This window comes from Neoarius graeffei, chromosome 11, assembly GCF_027579695.1.
Source record: "Neoarius graeffei isolate fNeoGra1 chromosome 11, fNeoGra1.pri, whole genome shotgun sequence".
Taxonomy (NCBI): Eukaryota; Metazoa; Chordata; class Actinopteri; order Siluriformes; family Ariidae; genus Neoarius; species Neoarius graeffei.
The window spans coordinates 83,908,586-83,929,726 of NC_083579.1; the positions used below are offsets into that span (position 1 = coordinate 83,908,586).

Below are 21,141 nucleotides of genomic sequence, written 5' to 3' on the forward strand. Positions count from 1 at the left end.
CATGCACTTTCACCAAATGGATAGAATGTCTACCAGCCCCTAATGATACCGCAGAGACTACTGCTCTCCTTCTCATGAATCATGTGTTCAGTCGCTGGGGCCTTCCTCTATCCATCGACTCAGACAAGGGCACCCATTTCACTGCTGGTGTAATGGCTGCGCTGTGGAACATGTTAGGCGTTGAGGCAAAATTCCATATCGCGTACCACCCTCAATCCTCTGGTCAGGTTGAACGAGCCAATCAAACCATTGTGAGCATGCTGCGAAAGTACAGTGGTGTTTGAAAGTTTGTGAACCCTTTAGAATTTTCTATATTTCTGCATAAATATGACCTAAAACATCGTCAGATTTTCACACAAGTCCTAAAAGTAGATAAAGAGAACCCAGTTAAACAAATGAGACAAAAATATGATACTTGGTCATTTATTTATTGAGGAAAATGATCCAATATTACATATGTGAGTGGCAAAAGTATGTGAACCTTTGCTTTCAGTATCTGGTGTGACCCCCTTGTGCAGCAATAACTGCAACTACACGTTTGCGGTAACTGTTGATCAGTCCTGCATACCGGCTTGGAGGAATTTTAGCCCATTCCTCCGTAAAGAACAGCTTCAACTGTGGGATGTTGGTGGGTTTCCTCACATGAACTGCTCGCTTCAGGTCCTTCCACAACATTTCGATTGGATTAAGGTCAGGACTTTGACTTGGCCATTCCAAAACATTAACTTTATTCTTCTTTAACCATTCTTTGGTAGAACGACTTGTGTGCTTAGGGTCGTTGTCTTGCTGCATGGCCCACCTTCTCTTGAGATTCAGTTCATGGACAGATGTCCTGACATTTTTCCTTTAGAATTCGCTGGTATAATTCAGAATTCATTGTTCCATCAATGAGGGCAAGCTGTCCTGGCCGAGATGCATCAAAACAGGCCCAAACCATGATAGTACCACCACCATGTTTCACAGATGGGATAAGGTTCTTATGCTGGAATGCAGTGTTTTCCTTTCTCCAACCATAGCGCTTCTCATTTAAACCAAAAAGTTCTATTTTGGTCTCATCCATCCACAAAACATTTTTCCAATAGCCTTCTGGCTTGTCCACATGATCTTTAGCAAACTGCAGACGAGCAGCAATGTTCTTTTTGGAGAGCAGTGGCTTTCTCCTTGCAACCCTGCCATGCACACCATTGTTGTTCAGTGTTCTCCTGATGGTGGACTCATGAACGTGAACATTAGCCAATGTGTGAGAGGCCTTCAGTTGCTTAGAAGTTACCCTGGGGTCCTTTGTGACCTTGCCGACTATTACACACCTTGCTCTTGGAGTGATCTTTGTTGGTCAACCACTCCTGGGGAGGGTAACAATGGTCTTAAATTTCCTCCATTTGTACACAATCTGTCTGACTGTGGATTGGTGGAGTCCAAACTCTTTAGAGATGGTTTTGTAACCTTTTCCAGCCTGATGAGCATCAACAATGCTTTTTCTGAGGTCCTCAGAAATCTCCTTTGTTCGTGCCATGATGCACTTCCACAAACGTGTGTTGTGAAGATCAGACTTTGATAGATCCCTGTTCTTTAAATAAAACAGGGAGCCCACTCACACCTGATTGTCATCCCATTGATTGAAAACATCTGACACTAATTTCACCTTCAAATTAACTGCTAATCCTAGAGGTTCACATATTTTTGCCAGTCACAGATATGTAATATTGGATAATTTTCCTCAATAAATAAATGGCCAAGTATAATATTTTTGTCTCATTTGTTTAACTGGGTTCTCTTTATCTACTTTTAGGACTTGTGTGAAAATCTGATGATGTTTTAGGTCATATTTATGAAGAAATATAGAGAATTCTAAAGGGTTCACAAACTTTCAAGCACCACTGTATGTCACCCACCATGGTAAAGATTGCGATGTGAAACTTCCCTTGGTGCTAATGGCCATCAGGTCCACCCCTCATCGCACCACTGGAGTCACACCTTTCGAGATGATGACTGGGCGAGAAATGGTTCTCCCACTGCATCTCCTATACGGACCCGAGGACATGAGCATTGCCACTGCATACACCGAACATCAATATGTCGCCGACCTACAACGCCATCTACAATCCACCTTTGCATGGGCCCAAAAGAATCTCGAAACGAGCGTGAAAGGACAAAAGGCCTACTACGATCGGAAAGTCTCCCATCACGAATACCAAATAGGCTACAAAGTCCTCTACTTCAATTTTACCAAGCCTGTAGGCATCTCAAAGAAGTTCCTACCACACTGGTCAGGACCTTTCGAAATCGTGGGAAAACTGTCCCAAGTCACGTACTGCATTAGGACGTCCAGGCCTAATCAGACGCCCTCCTACCGATGGGTTCATAGCAATCAAATCAAACCCTTTGAACAGTCCTCACTCCAAAAGGGGGTGGATGATAATTAGGCCATCCAGTCCACCCAGCTTGTATGCATCACTTATCTTCAAGCTTATACTAACACTCCCGATCATATTTATCAACCCAATAAAATTAAAAAAAAAAACCTTCTGTATGTTACAGAATGGACTCCCTCAGAATCCTGTGCATCCTCCTCACCCTACAACTGAGTCAGTCAAGTGAGGTGGTGGAGCCTGGCCCCCCAGCTGGCATCATCCTGCAGGAGGCTCCTGGGCTCCTTCTTACAAACTGTCGCATCCACACTCAACAAGTATATGCCCGGCTAGACCCATGGGCCGTATACCACAAACACCTAAAGTCACTGATACCTTCGATCGATGATAACAGACCAAATGGCGAGATATCTAATGTAGTTGTACATGCTAGACGCACCACTACCCATATACTAGAACAGTTACAAAAATTCATAGTCACCGAGGAAGAGCTGAGCGGTAAAATGTCAGAAAAGGTTCCTCGGGGGTTTAATTATCGGTGTATCTGCCATTGGGTCCTTGTTCTCGATTGGTCTCTCTGCAGCCAACACAGTCAGTTTGAGTACGCTGAAAAGAGAAGTTGCATTCTGCAAAAGGAAATGCCAGAAATCCAAGAGAAACTGCTTATCCAACAAGAAGAGCTGCAGGGCTTCAGCAAATCCCTGCAGGGAACTATATTAACTGTTAACATGCATACTGATCTAATCCATAGCACTATACAAACCATAGGCAGATTGGCTGAAATAATCAAGAACGAGATCGAATACGTCAGAGTAGTAAGGGATTTAATGCAAGACCTGCTTAGAGAAGTAGGTGACTCGATCAGTTCCCTGAGTAGTGGCAAGGTCCCATCGTATCTCACACCCCTTAGCTTGGTGGAGAATATACTAAAATCAACTACTACTAGAGACGTGCATTCCTCGCAAATACACCTGGCCTATAGTCTTGGCAGTGCTATCCCCATTTTTGTGAGTCCACAAGAGTTAGAGATAGGTTTCATACTAACTTTACCCATCATTGAGGAAAAACAACATGTATAGACTCAAGTCTGTCCTAAACGTGGGTTTCTGGAAAAACAATGTCCATATACACATACAGACACTCCCCATGGTAGCATACCATGACGACAACCCCTCTGTCTACTTTATTCCCAACCTAGAGATGTGCACCTCCACTAAAGACATCCACTGGGTCTGCCCAAGCAACCCATTTATTAGAGACATTACGGATCGCCTGTGCGGTCTGAGGGCGAAAGCGCCCGAACAAAAGTGTGTAGGTCAAATGTCCGCAAAGGACGAGGATATGGAAACTAGAGTAGAGAGAGCTGGTAGTCAGTGGGTTGTTAACACCCCAAAAACTGAAATCTTGATGTCATACAACCAGCACCACACAGCCACAAGAATGAAAATCCCAAACCAAACGGTGTTCCTTAGTGTACCACAGGGAGCCACCATTCACATAGGTGACATCACCCTACACCATCTTAGTACTGACAGGTACGATTCGGAGATTGAGATGATAGACGCATTCGAAGGTTATGAGCTTGAGATCGGTGACACCCTCCAACAGCAACTGCTGGGTGAAGGGACCAAAACGGTGAAATTTAGTTTAGGTCAGAATGGAGTTTCGACCATAATCTCCCCAAACCGGGTCAGAGAGTTACCTGACCTAGGATCTATCATAAGTCTGATTGTTTTGGGACTTCTTCTCTGTGGCTGGGTCTTTTCCGCTGGCATTGCATGCATGCTACACAAACGAATAGCGACACCATATGCCAAGCTGGATAAAGGGGTCTGCGTCCCTGACAGCTTCGGCCATAGTAGCGCACGCTTTCTGGCCAAACCACCTGCTGCTGTTACCTTGCCAGAAGATTAGGTTTAACACCCTAAACACTAACACTTCTTTTCACTACTCCACTTCCTCTCTTTTCTTGTTTTATTATTTTCTTTGGGTAGGAAATGAAGTACATATGTAGTGTTCACTGAAATGAAGTATATATGTAGTGTTCATTGGAATGATGTATATATGTAGTCTTCACTGTTTAAATGTTGAGGTAACCCTAATCTAGTTAGGTGGTGATTATATGCCCAAGTGCCTATAGTGATTAGATGCTCAAATGCCTCTACCTCCAACTGTCTCACTGGAACTCACAAGTTTACACAGTCTTCACAGGACACCATGAACTGTACAGAACAAGTCTACCTCAAGGATTATGGACACGGCGATGGTATGATGCGGTGCTCTCAGTGCTACGACTCCGTCATACCCCTGAGACCAAAAGGGGGAATGTAGGTACCATGCGCCATCTTGTGTCTAAGAACTACAACTCCCAGCCAACTTCCGCGTTGACCTACATCACGCCTGGGCGGGATCACGTACATCACATTCTTCAGGTTTCACATAAGAGACTTGGAAGACTCCATTTTCTTTGTCTCTGGTGTCTGAACTCAGCGAAGAACAGACCATAGAGGGACGCTCACCATCGGACCGTCCGAAACCACGTTTCAGCGTGCTTTAACTCAAGCGAGTTATAAACCGGTTTTCAGTTATTCCTTCAGTACGTACTAGACTGCAACCAAAAGGCAGTTTTATTGGTGTTGGGAGCGGCTGGACCGTCCTAACCCTGTCTGATCAGAGCTTTCTTCTTTACGAGCTACAAAGCCTCTTCAAAGAAAATCTCTCTCTCCCACCGAAGTGCAAACTTCGGCCCAATTCTAATTTCTACCCCTCCCCCTTCCCCTTGGCCCTTCCCCTTGAAACTGAGCTACAAGGGATAGGGCTTGAAATTCAACCCCTACGTATTGGGATAGCCCTTCAACGATCGCATAAGTCATCGCGTACCTCCGTCAGCGTTTACATTAGCAAAACGCGACCAAATGCGTCATTGGCTGCGACCAGCCGCTACAGTCGGAGCCAGAACCAGAAATCTCTGCTGGCAGGGTGTGATTTGTTAACTAACACCACTGAATAGGATATCTTTGGCGCTTCGTGCACCACATCCGACAGAATGAGGTGTCAGAACACTCATGTAAACAATAAAAGCGAGAATAACAGAACAAAACGTACACAGTCAAGCAACCGAAAACAATACTCACTCCCAAAGCTTTTTAGCAGCAGCTTGGATTTCAGAAATCGCTGCTCATTCTCAGCTCGAAAGCGAATCAAGCGGCGTGTTTCCTCTGGATAACTTAAAACACGTAAATAATGGAGAAAATACATTTATGACAATCTTTCGCCGCGGGAACCGCCATCTTTCTGAAATCCACATGAAATCTCGCTGAAATCCGCATGGCATTGTGGGAAATCACTCAAACCCCTTCGTTCGGAGTCAGCTCCAGGAAAATCTCTGTTTGGAGGGGTACAGAAGCCCTATCCCTTCCCCTACCCCTCCACGTTAACTGGGATTGGGATACTCCTACCCCTTCACGTGAACGCGCAAAATGGAGGGGAAGGGCCAAGGGGTTGGTCCAAGGGGTGAAATGGGATTCGGCCTTCCTCAGCCTGCCATTTCCACGGAGAGAGACTGTGTTTTCTACAGAAGACGAGACTTTTCGCAGTAAGACTGGCATTGGGCAGAAGTTTAAGTCTTAGGAATTAGTTATTCACTTAATGTGAAGTTATATGAAGTGTATACACTGAATTTTGGTTCTCTATCATTTGTTTGTTGATTTAAAAATTGGTTAATCCATAAGTTTTGCATGTTCTCTCTTTCTTAACATTCTAATTCATTACTCACACATATCCTGACCTCATTAAGATTTCAGTAGATTGAATGATACTACAGGAATAGGGGTGAGCAGTTTGGAATGTTTTGCCTCCAAAAAGGGCCTTTGCAGGCTTAGAAAGAAAGCAGAGCCGGCTCCCTTTGTCTTCCAAGAGCACATGTTTAGCTAACCCTCTCCTCTGTTCTCAGCATGAGGCTTGTATTTTAGTTCAAATAAAAATCATAAGTCCTGATGTCAATTCGGCCTTTATAGCAGATTATCCTGTGCCTACATTTAAGACTATATAGATATGCACCACGGATGACTGTTTGAATGTTTATTTTTAATTAAAGCCTTCAGCTTTTACACACTAGGCCTGAAAGTATATGTAGCTAGCTTTTCCTTTGTCTGATTAGCCTACAAGCTAACCACGTGGTCTGCTAGATTTGAAGCACATGCTAGTTAGCATCTCTTTGTCTGATTAGCCTCCTAAGCTAGCCTCTCACCCACACACACACACCCCACACACACTCTGTTTACAGAAGATTCAATTCTGCTGCTATTAAATTGTTCAATTTTTTCCCTTTTTTATTAATTTTTTTTTATTATCTTTGTTATAATAAACTCCATTATTATTGAAATTGTGTGTGGTGTCTATCTGCTGTTTCGATACTTTGAAGTTGCCCAATCTCCCAAAGAATTCAAAGAAAGGTGCGGATGATTTATGTAACATGGTAAGTGATCAATAATAATTTGGAAGATACCATTGTAGCTGTTTGGTAATTTATTATTAAGTACCAGGCTTAATGGTATGATTCACTAAACAGGGATGTGATTTTTCCGCGAATTCGCGGAATTCCGCTTTTTTTCACCTCAAAACTTGAAGAAAATGTTTTTTTCCGATTTTTCCCTCATCCACATTCGTATCCTATTCATTCCGACTTTGAAAGATGGCAGCCTCGGATTTGCGTCTTTACGCCTCGATCACGGAGGCTGCCATCTTTCAACTCTTTGTTTGAAGCGAGCTTACGTACAGCTATGTAACAAGCGCGTTCATTGGTTGTTACAGAGCGATGAACCAATCACGTATCTCGTTTCATCTCAATGACGTAATTACGTAAATGACGTAATTACGTCAATGAGATGAAACGAGGTACGTGATTGGCTCATCGCTCTGTAACAACCAATGAACGCGCTTGTTAGATAGCTGTACGTAAGCTCGCTTCAAACAGAGTTGAAAGATGGCAGCCTCCGTGATCGAGCGTAAAGATGCAAATCGAGTTAAAGAAATCGACAGAATAGTGAAAAAAAAAGTTCCGCTGGGAATGGTTGGAGAAAAAACGCGGCTCGCCTCGGGGCGAATTACGTCACAAGGCGCGGGGCTAGCGGGCCCTGCTCGCGCTGGTTCTTTGGGGTGTGTGAGTGAGAGTGTGAGTGAGTGAGAGAGAGAGAGTGTGATGAGTGTGTGTGTGTGTGTGTGAGCGAGAGTGTGTGTGTGAGAGTGAGCGAGAGTGTGTGTGTCAGAGTTGCATGTTGACCATTAAATTGGCTTGAATTTGTTAATCATGACAAGTTTTTTCTTGTGTGTTTGCTTGCCATTTTAGTACAATTTTTAAGTCAGAAAACTCCAGAACCCAGGAGCTTCGGGGGGCTTGTCCCCCCACCAGGCCGCTGCCCTGGACCAGCTGGGGGCCTGTGGCCCCCAGACCCCCGGCTAAAATTTTCAGATAATTTCACCGGCCCCAAATCACATCCCTGACTAAATGATTCACTGATTCACTAAATGATTCACTAATTCGATTCACTGATTTGATTCACTTCAAACGATTCAATGAGACTGATTTCATGTAATTATTAAAGATTGATCACTTATCCAATCCTAATTACACAAAATCATTAATTAAACCTACATATAACATCTGTAACTTATAACGTGAAAGTAAGGTTAATAATATAACTTAGATTACACATTTTTCAGTTTTACTTCAAATTAGGGTGGTGCAAAAATGAGTACACCCCACAACAAAAACTACTACATCTAGTATTTTGTATAGCCTCCATGATTTTTAATGACAACACCAAGTCTTCTAGGCATGGAATGAACAAGTTGGCGACATTTTGCAACATCAATCTTTTTCCATTCTCCAACAATGACCTCTTTTATGGCCCTTTTCCACTACCCTTTTTCAGCTCGCTTCAGCCCGAGACGGCTTGCGTTTCGACTATCTCAGAGCAGCACGACTCAGCTTGCTTCAGCCCTGCTTAGCACCCAAAACTCGCACCGTTTTGGAGTGGGGCTGAAGCGAGCCAAACCGAGCCGAGTGGGGCGAGGGGCGTGAGGAGACACTCCCCTGTGCACTGATTGGTGAGGAGGAGTGTCCTCACACGCCCGACGAGCACGCTGGGATCTGTAAACACCGTAAACCTGGAAGAAGAAGAATTACGAATTATGAGAATTTCTGAAGCCTTATGCGCCTCGCCTCATCTATACGTTCTTGCCAGTATCTGTTGGCGTTGTCGGTGACAACAAGCCACAGCACCAAGACCAGCAACACTAACAACTCCATGTCCTCCATGTTTATTGTTTACTATCCGGGTCGTGAGACTACCGCTTAAAAGATCACTGATGTCACTGTTTGCGCCGCCTAATGACATCACGTGACGTCCACCCACTTTCGCTAACTCCACCCAATGTATCCACCCACTTCCAGCCAGCACGGTTCAGCGCGGTTGTAGTCGAAATGCAACTCCAACAGCCCCACTCAGCTCGACTCAGCACAGCATGGCTCAGCCCAACTCAGCCGCGTTGGTAGTGGAAAAGCGGCATTAGTGACTGGATGCTGAATGGAGAGTGATGCTCAACTTGTCTCTTCAGACTTCCCCATAGGTGTTCGATTGGGTTCAGATCAGGAGACATACTTGGCCACTGAATCACTTTCACCCTGTTCTTCTTCAGAAATCCAACAGTGGCCTTAGATGTTTGTTTAGTCATGTTGGAAAAGTGCACGACGACCAAGGGCATGGAGTGATGGTAGCATCTTCTCTTTCAGTATAGAGCAATACATCTGTGAATTCATGATGCCATCAGTGAAATGCAGCTCCCTGACACCAGCAGCACTCATGCAGCCCCACATAAGGACACTGCCACCACCGTGTTTCACTGTAGGCACCATGCATTTTTCTTTGTATTCCTCACCTTTGCGACGCCATACAGTTTCGAAGCAATCAGTTCCAAAAACCTTTATCTTGATCTCATCACTCCAGAGTATAGAATCCCAGTAGTCTTCATCTTTGTCAGCATGGGCCCTGGCAAACTCGAGGCGGACTTTTTTGTGCCTGGGCTTTAGGAGAGGCCTCTTTTGTGGACGGCATCCATGCATTCCATTCCTCTGCAGTGTACGCCGTATTGTGTCACCAGAAATAGTCACCCCAGTTTGGCTTTCTACTTCTTTAGATAACTGCAGTGAATTTGCATGCCGATTTTCTTCAACCCTTCTCATCAGAAGACGCTCCTGTCGAGGTGTTAACTTCCGTGGACGACCTGGACGTCTCTGTGAGATGGTTGCAGTTCCAGCTTTCTTAAATTTTTGTACCACTTTTGCTACAGTATTCTGACTGATAAGGAAAGCTTTGCTGATCATCTTGAAGCCTTCACCTTTGTGGTGTAAAGAAATTATTTTCTTTGGGGAATTCTGAAGAGACAAGTTGAGCATCACTCTCCATCCAGCATCCAGTGACTAAAAGAGGTCATTGTTGAAGAATGGAAAAAGACTGATGTTGCAAAACATCGCCAACTTGTTCATTCCATATCTAGAAGACTTGGTGCTGTCATTAAAAATCATGGAGGCCATACAAAGTACTAGATGTAGTAGTTTTTGTTGTGGGGTGTACTCATTTTTGTACCACCCTAATTTGAGTAAAACTGGAAAAAAAATGTGTAATCCAAGTTATATTATTAACCTTACTTTCACGTTATAAGTTAAACAGATGTTATATTAAAATTTGTCTTGTCAACATTTTGGAAATTGTTTGTGTTCATTGAGATTGTTTAAAATGTTACTTTTCAAAGGGGGTGTACTCATTTATGCTGAGTACTGTAACTTCTGCAGAGTGACAAAACCAGCCTTATGCTGGGGGGGAATCCGGCTAAACCCCTGCTGCAATAGGCCCTCTTAAAACTACAGGGCATATTTTACAAGTCCCATGCAACTATCTGAGGAAATTGATTAAAACATTAATGGAATTAGACTAAAATTAAAATTGAGTTCCATTGATGAAATCTTGACCAAAAAAAAAGACTAAAATGTAACTACTATTTTCAGGACACAAGTCTAAAAGTAAATTTAAAATCATTTAAATTAAAGATGAACACTGCTACACTGAACTAAAACAACATTGGCGCCCAAATAAATATTACTTGTACAGATAAAAAATATTTTATATAAAACCCATTTAGAGACAGAACTGACTTTTAAAGTTGTGTATTTTTGTAGCTGTCTGTTTAGAGACCAAAACACAAGGGACCGATATTTATCAGAGAGGTCTGATTCACAGCACAGCTTTGCCATGTCAGAAGTAAAGCCTTTTATGAGAAACTTTTCCTTTGCCTAAATTCTGATAAAGCCTTGCCTGCATTTTCCTATAGTTACTAAATTCATCTCGGAGCTTGTCAGCTGTTTTGTGAATCTTACGATACAGTCAAAAACCTTTAATTCAGCCTTCATGAGGCTTAATAATATTGGCATGAGACATTGTTCTTGTTTCTGCAAACCCCATTTAAAGCCATATTTTGATTTCGTGTAAAAAAAAAAAAATGTAAATGTGGTATTTTTCTACAGGTATACAGAAGCATGCAGTGTGAAGAATACATCGATGCCAAAAGAGAGACACATGTGAATTGGATGAGGTGAGCAGTACACCAGCTGTTGGGTCGTTTTAGTGATTTTGATTTTACAGCTCCTCATTTGTTGGAAGAACTTTATCTTCATGTCATTGATATCTCCGCCATGCTTTCTCCAAGTCTGTAACTCTGATCTGATTTTTTTTTTACATTTTTCTGAAACGTTGCCTCACTCTTTTAGGTATGTGAATTGTGCCCGTAATGAAGAAGAACAGAATCTTGTGGCATTTGAGTATCAAGGGGGAATTCTGTATCGTTGCTGTCGATCCATTAGCCCAGGACAGGAGCTCTTGGTGTGGCATGAAGAGGAGTACACCAAAGAACTCAGTCCTGCACCTACAGGAACAACCAGACAGCAAGGTGTTACTTTTGTCCAAGAGGTTATAGAGGTTATTTTCTGCATCATTTCGTGACCTGTTTCTGAGCCTACCAGTGTTTCTGGAATGAAAGCTGTTGTACAATGCAGTCTGCAATATTTAGAGCATTCCCCAGAGACCTCATTTTGGCCTGTGCCACCAACCAGGTCGGTCTTCTCGATCATATGACCGTGACCAACCAGAGAGGATGAAGTCTATCAGCTTCCTTTGAGACACGTGAAGTCCACCCACTGCATATCTTGCTATTGCAAAACTGACTACAGTGGTGCTTGAAAGTTTGTGAACCCTTTAGAATTGTCTATATTTCTGCATAAATATGACCTAAAACATCATCAAATTTTCACACAAGTCCTAAAAGTAGATAAAGAGAACCCAGTTAAACAAATGAGACAAAAATATTATACTTGGTCATTTATTTATTGAGGAAAATGATCCAATATTACATATCTGTGAGTGGCAAAAGTATGTGAACCTTTGCTTTCAGTATCTGGTGTGACCCCCTTGTGCAGCAATAACTGCAACTAAACATTTCAGGTAACTGTTGATCAGTCCTGCACACAGGCTTGGAGGAATTTTAGCCCATTCCTCCGTACAGAACAGCTTCAACTCTGGGATGTTGGTGGGTTTCCTCTCATGAACTGCTCACTTCAGGTCCTTCCACAACATTTTGGTTGGATTAAGGTCAGGACTTTGACTTGGCCATTCCAAAACATTAACTTTATTCTTCTTTAACCATTCTTTGGTAGAACGACTTGTGTGCTTAGGGTCGTTGTCTTGCTGCATGACCCACCTTCTCTTGAGATTCAGTTCATGGACAGATGTCCTGACATTTTCCTTTAGAATTCACTGGTATAATTCAGAATTCATTGTTCCATCAATGATGGCAAGCTGTCCTGGCCCAGATGCATCAAAACAGGCCCAAACCATGATAGTACCACCACCATGTTTCACAGATGGGATAAGGTTCTTATGCTGGAATGCAGTGTTTTCCTTTCTCCAAACATAATGCTTCTCATTTAAACCAAAAAGTTCTATTTTGGTCTTATCCATCCACAAAACATTTTTCCAATAGCCTTCTGGCTTGTCCACATGATCTTTATCAAACTGCAGACGAGCAACAATGTTCTTTTTGGAGAGCAGTGGCTTTCTCCTTGCAGCCCTACCATGCACACCATTGTTGTTCTGTGTTCTCCTGATGGTGGACTCATGAACAGCAACATTAGCCGATGTGAGCGAGGCCTTCAGTTGCTTTGAAGTTACTCTGGGGTCCTTTGTGACCTCGCCGACTATTACACGCCTTGCTCTTGGAGTGATCTTTGTTGGTCGACCACTCCTGGGGAGGGTAACAGCGGTCTTGAATTTCCTCTACTTGTACACAATCTGTCTGACTGTGGATTGGTGGGGTCCAAACTCTTTAGAGATGGTTTTGTAATTTTTCCAGCCTGATGAGCATCAACAACGCTTTTTCTGAGGTCCTCAGAAATCTCCTTTGTTCATGCCATGATGCACTTCCACAAACATGTGTTTTGAAGGTCAGACTTTAATATATCCCTTTTTTTTAAATAAAACAGGGTGCCCACTCACACCTGATTGTCATCCCATTGATTGAAAATACCTGACTCTAATTTCACCTTCAAATTAACTGCTAATCCTAGAGGTTCATGTACTTTTGCCACTCACTGATATGTAATATTGGATCACTTTCCTCAATAAATAAATGAGCAAGTATAATATTTTTGTCTCATTTGTTTAACTTGGTTCTCTTTATCTACTTTTAGGACTTGTGTGAAAATCTGATGATGTTTTAGGTCATATTTATGCAGAAATATAGAGAATTCTAAAAGGTTCACAAACTTTCAAGCACCACTGTATATAGTAAACCACAAGATATTGTTGTAGTTTTATTCATCATGCCCAGTTTAACCAGAAGTAGTGTAAAATGCATGCCCTGTGGATCCCGAGTGGAACAGCAGAAAAGTGTTGTCCCCGTCATCCTCCCCATCATCCAGATATTGCCACTTTCAAATCCCGATGACGCCACAATCATCTGTGGTTGGGAGCTCAAGAGAGCAAAATTGTCTGGGCTGTCTGGGAGGGAGAGATGGCATGCTCTCTCTTCTCTGCCCTGTCAGTTACACTGGCCAGTCTTGGGTGTGAGAGCACATTTAATAGGAAGTAAGTGGATTGGGCTTTCGGCCGAGTGTGCTTTGCAGCCCCCTGACATTGTATGAGTAAAACGTGGTCAACTGGTGTTTCTTGTCTTGGAGGAAGCACATGATAGCCCTCCCTGGTTGGTAGCTGTTATGCGATACTGGAGAGGAGTCTGATGGGTGGGAATTGGCCATGGCTAAATTAGGGAGAAAATTGGGGAGAAATCGGGGGGGAATGCCCTGCCACAGTAAACACATAATATAGGATAATGTCAGACCTCCCCATATTACAGAAACACTGGGGGGGCATTATGATACCTTCAGTGCAATATAACCAGCTGGCTGGAAAGAAGTTAGTTGAAAACACACATGCAGTGTGTCTGAACCAAGCAAAGTTGTTAATTGGATAATGCAGATGTCAGTCAAACCTATCAACCATTATACAAATCAATTGCAACACATTTGCTTTATTTCAGGAGCATGTGTGATGGTTATATTATCAAGCAATTTAACAAGCAATAACAATTTTAGTATTTTTATGGAATTCAATAATTCCACAAGTCATACCATGGACAACTTATCTTTTTAATTATGTTAAATTTTAGCTCCTTAAAGTGCATATCACAGGAAAATTCAGGAGCAAGATCAATGTAATTCTGCTATTTTATATTAAACTTTGGTCAAATATCTGTAACATTGTGCAATTTTTTTTTTACCTTGTGCAATACCAGAAAAATTCAGTTGAAATCAAGCCATTTGAGGCGAATTGGTCTGCCTCTGAAAACCTTGGAATTGGATTTCCCGGGAAACATTGATTTTCGTGACGTCGCGTGCAGGACGCCTCCCTCTGAATCCTACGTCCGCACTGGTTTGTTTATGAGAAAATGACCTGGTGGTTTTCTGCAAATTTCTTCGTTATCACGTAATTATTAAAATGGTTAACAGATGTATCGTAGGAGGGTGTAGCAACACCAATCATGATGGGATTAGTACTCAGCGTTTCCCAAAAGACCGGACAATGAGAGAGAAATGGGAGCGCTTCGTGCGAGGCGCACACATGCACAGACTGAAACTGCAAAGCTCTCGCAGCCTGCTGGCGCTTCCGCAGGTAACGTCACGAATCTGGCTCCAGACTCCCTTGGGATTTTTCCAGACGCATTTTATTTTATTTTTTTCTGCTGTCGACAGATGGCCTTGTGCAAAATTACCCTTCTGGATGAGTGTGTAAAGGGACATACTTTTATTTATTTATTTTTATATATATATATAAAATAAAGAAATTGGTCCAGGATATGCACTTTAAACTCTTACAGCTGAAGAACTTCAACATGTTAAGGAACAAATAGCGTCCAATGAATAAACCAACAATTAGAGGTTTGATTGCTTTATTACTACAAATCACACCATGGCGTTCTTCAAATACTGCAGTAAGGAAGTTCCTACTGCTGCAGACCTACTTGAATGCCATCTGAACCGATGCAGTGTGTCCCTTTTTTTTATACGCCTACATTTAAATTAAATTACTATTGTTATATGTCTTAATTTATGGATGTTGGCTTGCTTTCATCAATTACATTAATATGAATCAACTGGGCTTCACAAAATCCCACAAAACTTAATTTCATGAAATTTGTGTGTAATTGAAATTAATAAGTGTTTTAAACTTGACAACCTAATCCATATATAAAATCCAGATAGAAAATACAGATTTGCTTGTGTAAATGCTACTAGAAACTATTTGCAAATAAATCTATCCATATCCAGTTTGATAAATAAGGCCCATTTTTGGATCTTTTAGAACCTTGAATGTGAGGGCTGAGTTTCCTTCTCAATCCTGGATGAGATGTAAATAAGGCTAGGCTTGCCATTACCTAGACTTGACATGATGTCCAACAGGAACCAACAACTCCCCTTTGGTCGCTCAGACCCACGGGGCTATGGCCAATGCTGTGCATAGCTGCTGTTCCAGGACCTTATTGAATCTCCCAGTATTCCAAGCTAGAGGCTGCTATATCTTAGTCCGCAACCTTTTGTTTTTGTCTCAGTCTTAATTCATGTAGAATCTTGATTTTCAGTAAAAGCACTCCTTACATTGGGTTAGTGTTATATTTTATAATCTTGTTGCATTTTATGTTCAATTTGTTATTTTTGTCCTTTCATTTCTCCAGAAGTAAAGAACGCTCTGCTGCAAATCTTTTCATGCTCCACATGCCCTCGTTCTGATGCCTCTCCAATTTACCTCGACAAGCATATCCAGAGATGCCACTATGAAGGGTGCGTGAGACTGCAAGAATCAGGAGGGATTAAATATAAGCTTCAGATCCCCTCCAAATGCTGCAGTCGTCAACCAACATCAACTGATATTATCCATTCTGATACTTCCCATAATGATATACAGAAGGAAATTCACCACTGCTCAGATTGTGGAAAGAGTTTGAGTTATCAGAATGCACTCAAGACATACCAGCGCATTCACACAGGAGGAGATCCACATCACTGCTCACAGTGTGGTAGGAATTTTACTTACCAGAGTGCTCTCAAAACACAACAGTGCGTTCACACAGGAGAGAAGCCATTTCACTGCTCACAGTGTGGGAAGAGTTTTACTCAGCAGAGTGCTGTCCGACGACACCAGCGCATTCACACAGGAGAGAAGCCGTATCACTGCTCACAGTGTGGGAAGAGTTTTACTCAGCAGAGTACTCTCCGAACACACCAGCGCATTCACACAGGAGAGAAGCCGTATCACTGCTCACAGTGTGGGAAGAGTTTTAATCAGCAGAGTGCTCTCCAACAACACCAGCGCATTCACACAGGAGAGAAGCCGTTTCACTGCTCACAATGTGGAAGGAGTTTTACTTGTCAGATTGATCTCCAACGACACCAGCGCATTCACACAGGAGAGAAGCCATATCACTGCTCACAGTGTGGGAAGAGTTTTACTGAACGGAGTGCTGTCCGACGACACCAGCGCATTCACACAGGAGAGAAGCCGTATCACTGCTCACAGTGTGGGAAGAGTTTTACTCAGCAGAGTAATCTCCAAAAACACCAGCGCATTCACACAGGAGAGAAGCCGTATCACTGCTCGCAGTGTGGGAAGAGTTTTACTTCTCAGAGTTATCTCCAGCAACACCAGCGCATTCACACAGGAGAGAAGCCGTATCACTGCTCGCAGTGTGGGAAGAGTTTTACTCATCAGAGTAATCTCCAACAACACCAGTGCATTCACACAGGAGAGAAGCCGTATCACTGCTCACAGTGTGGGAAGAGTTTTACTCATCAGAGTAATCTCCAACAACACCAGTGCATTCACACAGGAGAGAAGCCGTATCACTGCTCACAGTGTGGGAAGAGTTTTACTCATCAGAGTAATCTCCAACAACACCAGCGCATTCACACAGGAGAAAAGCCATATCACTGCTCACAGTGTGGGAAGAGTTTTACTGAACGGAGTGCTGTCCGACGACACCAGCGCATTCACACAGGAGAGAAGCCGTATCACTGCTCACAGTGTGGGAAGAGTTTTACTCATCAGAGTCATCTCCAACAACACCAGCGCATTCACACAGGAGAAAAGCCGTATCACTGCTCACAGTGTGGGAAGAGTTTTACTCAGCAGAGTGCTCTCCAACGACACCAGCGCATTCACACAGGATAGAAGCCGCATCACTGCTCACAGTGTGGAAAGATGTTTGCTTATTTAGTTACATTTAAGACCTTCAAGTGCACTAAGTTGGAGACATTGCATGATTTAAAGTTGTCAAATTAAATATGGTTGTTACAGTTTTGGCTGAAAATGACCTGTACTTTGAACTTTATTGTTCATGTTACACTGGTCACCAATTTTTCAGAATTTGTCTGCTTCAGAGATGAAATTGGCTATTATGAAATTTGGTGTGTCGAATTAGAAGTGACAGTTAATCAGCTGATTAGCTATGGCTTCCAAGATAGATATTTAAGATTTTAAATTTTATACTTATGTACATTGTGTAGATCGTAATGTTTTAAGTATAAATTGTAAAACTAGGTCTCTTCATGTGTTTATGATCGGTTTACATGATATTTCATCTGTTCTCTTTATGTAACACTAGTGTAGGTACAGTCCCTTCAAGAAACTACATTTCCCATCAGCCCACTTCCACGTTGACCTGCGTTATGCCGGGGCGGGATCCTCTACGTCATCCTACAGGAAGGCATAAGCAACGGAACAAACTTCCGCTCTTTCTCTCTCGTGTCCGGATTCCAAGCGGTCTGGACACAAAAAGAGAGACCCTCCACCAGAAAACCAGATAAAGACATCTTTTCTTTTTTGCAAGATCCACGAATAGCGCGATTTCTTGTTTACCACTGGCCACGGTAAAAATCCAGAATAGCTAGTTACAACCGGTTTCATTAAGTACGTACGACTGCAGTCCAAAGCAGTTAATTTATAATTGGGAGCGACCAGAATTCCTCCTGATTAAAGCGCTGTGCACAGTATTAATCAGAGACTTCCTTTTCATCACGAGCCACGACGCGTCGGATCAAGAGAAGTTCTCTGTCCACGGAATCGACTCACGTGCTCCACAACGGCGAGACTCAGAAGTTTTAGAATATCTCCATAATCTCGCATATAAGCAAGATACTGGAAGTAAGACTGAAACATTTTGGGCATAATAAAGATCAGTCTTAGGAATTTAGCTTTTATTGAAACAGTGTGAATTTAAACTCAGGAAAGTTTTGTTTACACTATTAGACACGCAGCGTGTCGAATTGAATTGTTCTGTTTTGTTAATCTCTCAATTGTTTTAATAGATAGGCTGTGCATGCTTTTCTTTATTCCTACTAACATAATTCTCTTATTATACATCTTGACCGCATCAAGATTTCAGGGGATTTGATAATGTTATAAGTAGGTGGAATTCCTTTGTCTCAAGGCAAACCACGAGGGGATTCACCTTCCCCCAACACCTCAGATAAGATTCCAAACTTTACATCCCCCTCACACACACACCCTTGCTCTCCCTCTCTCACACACACACGCTCTTACACACACATACACCATATCATATTTGTATATAATGATTCCAACTGATTATCCATTTTTATCCTTGTTATAATCAATTCATTTATTAAACAAACTGTTTTATTTGTGTGAACAATATCTTGAAGTCACCCAATCTCCCAAAGAATTCAAAAAGGTGCATATAAGTTATGTAATATGGTAAGTGATCATAATAATTTGGAATATACCATAATTTAGCTGTTTGGTAATTTATTATTAAGCACCAGGATTAATGGTATGATTTACTTTGAATGATTCACTGATTCACTTTGAATCACTGATTCGATTCACTTGAACGATTCACTTGAGTGATTCACTTCAAACGATTCAAATGAGACTGATTCATTTTAATTATTAACCTTCAAATTTAATGAGACTGATTTAATGAGATCACTTAAAGTGCTGATGACACGTTTTTGACATCTTTGGCGATGTTTTATAACATAAAAAGTAATTCCCGATGAACCATATATTCACAAAGGCGCCTATTTTAGAAGTTATGATAAACGCGGCTATTTGGGCAAATTTGACAGGGCTGCAGCACCCAGGAGATGAAAGAGGAGGAGGAGCTATATGACGTCAGCGAAAGAACCTTCCTCCTAACTTACCAGTTTGTTGTTGATGCGACAGGTGTTCAGTTTGTCATTATTAGTATTATTATTATTATACATTTTTATATATATATATATATATATGTATATATAAGTTATTATGCCTTCGCATTGTGTTGCTGGCTTTTGCTCCAAAACCTACAAGGATGGGGTAAGTTTATTCAAGTTTCCCAGAGATCCCGAGCTGCATGCGAAGTGGGTGAAGCACGTCAGGCACACTCGTGACAAGTGGGAGCCCTCACCAACATCTGTCCTGTGCTCTGAACACTTCGATTTGGATTGTTTTGACACCCTTCCCAGCTTAAAAGAATCTCTTGGGTGTTCAGTTCAGCACAAACGTGTGTTACTACCATCAGCAGTGCCTACACAGTGTTGCCAGATTGGGAGGTTTCCCGCCCAGTTGAGCGGTTTCAAGTGCATTTTGGTGGGTTTTGAACATATTTTGGGCTGGAAAACGTCAGCAGTATCTGTTGCCAGATACTGCTGACGTTTTCCAGCCCAAAATATGTTCAAAACCCACCAAAATGCATTTGAAATCGCCCAACTGGGCGGGATTCCTCCCAATCTGGCAACACTGCCAGTATTCCGGAGGGGGTCTACTAGTAGCTACGCCGGATCCAAAGACAATCCTCCTGTCAGAACATGTGTTGTGAAATGACATAAGATAAAGGTACGTAGAGCTATAGATTCTACATGATAATCATAAATGTAATCATAAAGTCGGTGTGATATCAGTCATGTATTTGCTTGTGAAAGCTTGCAGCTTTCATGTAACTGCTGCCTAGCAAAAAGAGGCAAAGGGTAAAGAGGGTAGGCTATCATAGATTCTGTTCGGAAGAGATCAACACAATTCTAGACTCCCAGAAGAGGAAGAGCTAGCACTAGAGAGTTCACCGGCATTTTCATGCGCCATTTCCATTGAGTAGAACCAGAGTAGAACAGCCAGTGAACTGCAGTGTGTTCTTCCACTGACATCACAACATGGCCGCGAGCCACGGACCCAGTTTTCTTGCGCTGTGCAATTAAAAGTTGGATATTTGCGTAACAACAGCTTCTTTTCACGTAATTATAACAGCAATCTAACATGTTTGCCATGTTGTATAGTTTATTTAAGAAATTGCATAGAGTCATGTTCGTGTCATCAGCCCTTTTAATAATTACCAAATACACCTACAGTAAATTGGTGCCCCGTGTGAGGCGATTGGTTGTTGACTTCTTGAATATTGTTGCAACAAATAAACTATTAGTTAATTCAGCAACTGCTAAGGTATATCCCCAGGTGTGTTAAAACGGTTAACAGTAGCATGATAACCATATCACAAATACTCATAACCTATTCAATTTAGGATAAGAGAGCATTTCCAAACAAACAAGCCTTATTAATGAATTACATAGTTAATATTAATTAATTAACTCATTGATTAATTACCTAATATCCAGCCTAAGCAAAATAGCATCTCCTCGTGTCTCAGAAATTGAAGACAACGCTCAAGACGTGTCTCTCTTTGACGTCATCGCTGACCTCATTCATTGCTCTGCCTCCGAAAGGGTAAGCTTTAAGGACATGAGTAGGCATGAATGCCAAATTAACATAATCAACTCAATAAAACATATGAGAGATCCAAAGAGAACAATTAGTGTCCAAGAGGCACTAGGTAAGCTATTCCTTTTTCACTTCCAGGATACTGATCTAGAGATTAGATCCCTCCGCGGAGAGGTTGACAGGCTGACCACCAGCAACGCCGAGCTGGCAGCCGATGTCAATGATTTACATAGGGAGTGTAGTCTCTTGAACTCCCTTGATTGCGCCAAAAGGCTAGAGAAAGCCGAAAAGGCCGCCAAGAGGGCTGCAGAGGAGCAGACCCCCCAAGAAGAGCGTGAGGGGCATGAAAGACCCCCAACAATGCGCCAAAGTTCAGAGCGGGAAGCGGCGTCCGAACCGGA

General features: G+C 42.3%; 1 protein-coding gene across 1 annotated transcript in view; it reads left to right on the forward strand.

Moving 5' to 3' along the window:
• LOC132894681 (zinc finger protein 345-like) overlaps positions 1-18,716 on the forward strand; it is a 139,691-nt gene extending 120,975 nt beyond the window's left edge. The window contains exons 4-6 of the mRNA XM_060934826.1: positions 10,951-11,018; positions 11,194-11,372; positions 15,708-18,716. Coding sequence (XP_060790809.1) covers positions 10,951-11,018; positions 11,194-11,372; positions 15,708-17,200 — 1,740 coding nt within the window. The 3' untranslated portion in view covers positions 17,201-18,716. The remainder of the gene's footprint in view (positions 1-10,950; positions 11,019-11,193; positions 11,373-15,707) is intronic.
• The last annotated feature ends 2,425 nt before the right edge of the window (positions 18,717-21,141 follow it).